The sequence below is a fragment of the Propithecus coquereli genome, unplaced genomic scaffold, assembly GCF_000956105.1.
Source record: "Propithecus coquereli isolate 6110/MARCELLA unplaced genomic scaffold, Pcoq_1.0 Scaffold444, whole genome shotgun sequence".
NCBI classification, from domain to species: domain Eukaryota; kingdom Metazoa; phylum Chordata; class Mammalia; order Primates; family Indriidae; genus Propithecus; species Propithecus coquereli.
In genome coordinates, this window is record NW_012150219.1 from 1,452,336 (window position 1) to 1,457,102 (window position 4,767).

Here is a 4,767-nt window from a genome sequence, read left to right on the forward strand (position 1 = left end):
TTTCCCAGGCTGGTGGAGTGAATAAATGCGGTTCCAAAACTAAACGAGGGAGGTCAGAGACTCTGTCCAACCTTACCTGATGGCTTCTGGCCAAAGCAAGGAGTGTCACGGAAAGCGCTGGGTGATGACAGTGCAAAGAGGGACTTGAGGAGGAGGGAGGAGGAAGCAGCACCCCTCGATAAAGGTGGGGGAGAGAAGATATGGGGAAAGCCCTGAATTCCTCACCGAAGGCCAATCTCAGAGGGGAGCAGAGGGGTTACAGTCTATGCTTTGGCCAAGGGCGGGGGCGGAGGAGAGTCGGGAGGGGACAATTTCTTGGAAGGGGGCATCATTTAAGACTTAAAGAAGGAAACCAGGGGTACAGGCAAAGCACCCCACACGCCCAGCAGTAGTCCCACAGGCTGCGACCTAAAACCTTCACATCTCATCTGCTCTAACAAGCCCCCAAGCTGGAGGGCTGTTGCAGGGAGGGACGGAGGCAGGGGAAGGGAAAGGCGAGAAGGCAGAGACCCTAGGCCATGTAATCAGCAGCAAGGTGATTGTGTGATGTGTCTTTTCACAGTTGAGTTAGACGTGCCCCACCAGTTACGATGGGAACCAATTTAAATATACTTTCTTGATCCCAGAAGTTCAACTACGTGGACAGTGGTTACACTTGACAGGATGATTTGTTATAGCACAACTTATATATTTCAAATGGACAAAAAATTAGTATCATTTACAGTATCTTAAGATAAATCGCCTTTGAATGGGAGCTTCCTTTCCAGTACTTTGAGGTCTACAAGACGTATCTAGAAAATTTACTACTGTGGAAAATGAAGACTGCTTAAATCGAATGGGGCTAAGGGGAAGGGCCTGTGGTTTTTGATTAATTGCTGTAACACTGTCCTTCAGGTGGCTGAGGGAGTTTCATGTTTTCTTTAGACATCATTAGGCGCCGAAGCTCTTGCAGGACAACTTTGATGCTATATGTATTCTGCCATTTTGCTAGCACTGATATGGCTCTTGGATCCACCTAAAAAAGGCAAACAAAAACAGATTACTCTCAGGCTCCCAAACAAAATAGCTGCATGCTGGGGATAACCTATAGTACAAACCTGAGTTAAGGGCGTTTTTCCAGTTGAACATGCTGTCCACAGAACGATACTTGACATGCAGAATACCTACCTACGTGATTCCCTCCCTCCTGTCCGTTTTTCCCTTTTTGTGCTCCAACAACCTCACTGTTTGGCATAAGGAAATAATGATACTGACAGCTGGCAGGACTTGACCCAGCCCAACTCAGCTCTACAACAGCGACCTGCTGAGGGGGCCCAGGGCCTGTCCTCGCTCGACTCTACCCGCACGTGGTGGGTAACAAAGCCGTGCAGGTCAGGAAAGAGAGCAAAGGCAGAGGGCAGCCTGGGCCTGTGCTCTAGTGACACGGGCCTGCAGAGAGACAAAGGCTCTCAGGTTAGTGCAACGTTCCCCATAATAAAGTCCCCAAAGCGTGGGTTGAATTCTGGGTTCAGGACTTTAGGTAGAACTCAGATACAACATTACATACTGAACACGCAGTGACAAGGCTCATCTCTTTTCAGTTTTCTTTCAAGTCTTCTGAAGATCTCAAAGACAAAGGCTTGGCATGATTTTAACATGAGTAACACCCTTTAACACTTGGTGATCTCCCCTTTGAACAAGAGAGCAGGCCTCAAAGGCTCAAAGCCTTTGGAAAAAACATGGAGTAAGAATTTGTTAGCACTGTTTTGTTTTGGTAATGTTTACTGTTGCCAATACTGCTTTCTTATGACGAGTGGGACTGGTTTCCATTTATGGTAGTGAAAATCATAGTAAAAATAAATTTAAAAAGCAAGGCCACTCAAGGAAAAGAATATTATGTACCAGTGGTTCACAATTAAGGCCCAGGAGGTAAAGGTGTTGCCCTGGGCAAGATCTTTCACCTCAGTGCCTCAGATTCCTCATCTCTACCTCAAAGGGGTATCGTGAGGCCTGAGTGAGCTCGTATCTCAAAGTGACCAGCGCAGAGCTGGCTCAGAGGAAGCGCTGTATGAGTGACAGTCCGATACAACCGCGAAACAGGTCCCACCCCAAATCTGCACTCACATGCACTGTGATGTATTTTATCATCAAATAACCAAGGAACATATGGAACTGGGCCCAGTCCAAATGTCTCTGATGTTAAGTACAAAGCAATTCTCAACCCTGAGGAACAGCGGGGGCAGGAAGAACAACTTACCACTCCATTAGAACTATTAACTCCATTCATATTAATTTTTGTTACAAATCTTACAAAGGGGGGTGCTTCTGGGTATTTAGGTCCACATTCTATTTTAAGGCTGTATATTCGGTTTTCATAAATTGTCTGGAAAAAAAAGGGTACAAAGATGTCAGGCAATTACAAACAAAGAATTTGAAAAGGCAGAACTTGTGAAACCCCTTTTATTCCCGACTGTAGAAGTGGTGCCACAGACTCTATCTGCTATGTGGTTAAGTCAGTAGTAACTAGTTTCCACACTAGTTTATATGAATCCTGGGTCTTGAGGAAATTTAAAAAAGAGAACATTTAAGCTAGCATCACTGAAGTTCTTAGTTAGTATTGTTAAGTCCAATCAGAGGGACCAGTTTTTATGTCAATTTCCCTACTGTGCAGCCCTGTCCTGCTCTCTGGGCAATGGTGTGCAAGAGGCATTCTTTATTCTAGGAAAACACACTGAAAGTTCACTCACACCAGGCTCATCAGCCAATGTATTAAATACCACTGTGTGCAAAGCACTCAACAGGCAACTGTTTCGAAAAGCTCCAAAATTAAGACCGGGAGGGGGCGGGGCACAGACCCAGAGCTGCTGCCCCTTCTCCTCCACTCTGGGCTGGGCACTGTGTAAGGGATCCCAGCCTGTGCTCCAGCCCTCCCTGCAGGCTTTTGCTTTGTTTTGTTTTGCAGTCATCATGACCAGAGAGATTACTGGCACTTAGTGGGTGGGGACCCCAGGCCTGCATAGGAAACAATAGTCCTTCTTAGAAGGCCGACTATGCCTTTGTTGAGAATCATCGAAAAAGTCCAATCCCCCAGGCCAATAACCTTTAACATCCACCAGATGAGCCACAGGACACACTGCCGTGGCCGGGCTGGTCCTTCTGACCGGAGCGCCCCACCCGCGGAACTACCTCACACCCTGAAGACCCAGTTCAACACCACCTACTCCCCAGCTTTCTGTCCTGTATGAAGTCATGCTGTTATCCTGTATGTCTGAAGACCACCCTCCCCATCAGAGCAGCCCCCTTGTGGGCAAGGGCCACCCTCCTGTGGGCTGCGTCCCTCTCAGGCACCAGTGCCCCTTCCTCAGTAACTGTTCTGGTGTGAACGGTGACACCTATCAGTCTTTGAAGGGGGAATATATCGTAGAGGATGTGATTTAAACCCTTGAAAAACTGTATCTAAACGATCCCTGAGAAAAAGCTGCAACATATTTTAGATTCAGAAGGCACTCAAAATAAACTCACAGAAACTCTCTCGTCCACACGGATCCCAAACTACAACCACACCAAAGTCAAACCTGGATCGCCACCCAAACTCAACCTGCTCCTCCCCTCTCTTCCCTAGTAAGTGGCACCGTCTACCCAGTTAAAGCACGAACCTGGCAGCCAGCCTCAGTCCCATTCCCCTGACCTCGTACCTTGCAGCTGTCAGACGGTCCCATTGCTTCCACCGCCACCCATGTTCCTCCACCACCACCACCTCCTCTGAACGCCAAGTCTCTGCTTTCTCTCTCGCTCCCCAACTGACCTCTTAAAACCAGAGGAAGCTGTCTCTGCTAGCTTAACCCTGCAATGGCTTCCTAGTGACATGAGCAGGAAGCCCAAGCTCCCCAACGACCTGTGCAGCCCTGACCTCCTCTCCTTTTACTCTTCTCCCTCCGTGCCCGGCCCCTCTGGCCTCCTCACTCCTCTACGAACACGCCTTGGGGTCCTGCACCAGCTGCTCCCCTCTCGCAAGTCCTCCTAACCCCCCACCTGAAGACTGGCACTCAGCCACACATCAGCCTCTCTCACTACATGCGGACTGAGGGGGCAGGCGCCTCGACAGGGCGCTCAACAGAATTGGCGCTCAAATGTTTGTTGAATGAATGAATATTGCTCTTCACACTTTTGCAAAATGAATACCTCTTTGCAATTAATGTGTTTCCTCAAAGAAAGAAAATTGCCTCAGTAAACAGAACAAGTAGGAAGCAAACAAGGGCATGACTTATATGCAGATTTATGGAAAATATTATACAAGGTCTATCCTCAGCACCTAGCAGTCTCCATCAACAACTACAAAACTCAGTAAGTATCTGTCGACTGACTGGATCCCAAATTCATCTCTAAGTGTGCCCAGCATTCGTGCTCCCATGGTTTTACCACACAATTCAAAGACAGAGATCTTATTTAAAAAAAAAAAAGTCTTTTTGGGGGCATGGGCTCATAGTAATTACTAAAATCACAGTCTTAAAAATCTTTGATAACATAATTTTGGAGGCTTCGATGCACCACTTCAGTCATTTGGCAGCAAGTTTTGTGGCTTATCAGTGCCGATAAGATTTCACTTATCATTCTATTGATAACAGCATCAAAATGGCTAAGAAGGTGGGCAGCTTAGTCATGGGATTCTGATTATTAGACAGAGTAAATCTTAACATTACTGCTGATATTATGAAGTCAAATTTAAAAACATCCATGCCATGACTAATTTCTTGAAAAGAAAAAAAAGAACTATCAAATTTCTTTCTT

At 46.7% G+C, this 4,767-nt stretch overlaps 1 protein-coding gene across 1 annotated transcript in view; it reads right to left on the reverse strand.

Annotated features, from left to right (window-relative positions):
• Positions 1-667: 667 nt before the first annotated feature.
• UBE2V1 (ubiquitin-conjugating enzyme E2 variant 1) overlaps positions 668-4,767 on the reverse strand; it is a 34,429-nt gene continuing 30,329 nt past the window's right edge. Inside the window, exons 3-4 of the mRNA XM_012654705.1 lie at positions 2,237-2,362; positions 668-1,015 (exon numbers count right to left, since the gene is read on the reverse strand). Of these exons, the coding sequence (XP_012510159.1) occupies positions 869-1,015; positions 2,237-2,362 (273 nt within the window). The 3' untranslated portion in view covers positions 668-868. The remainder of the gene's footprint in view (positions 1,016-2,236; positions 2,363-4,767) is intronic.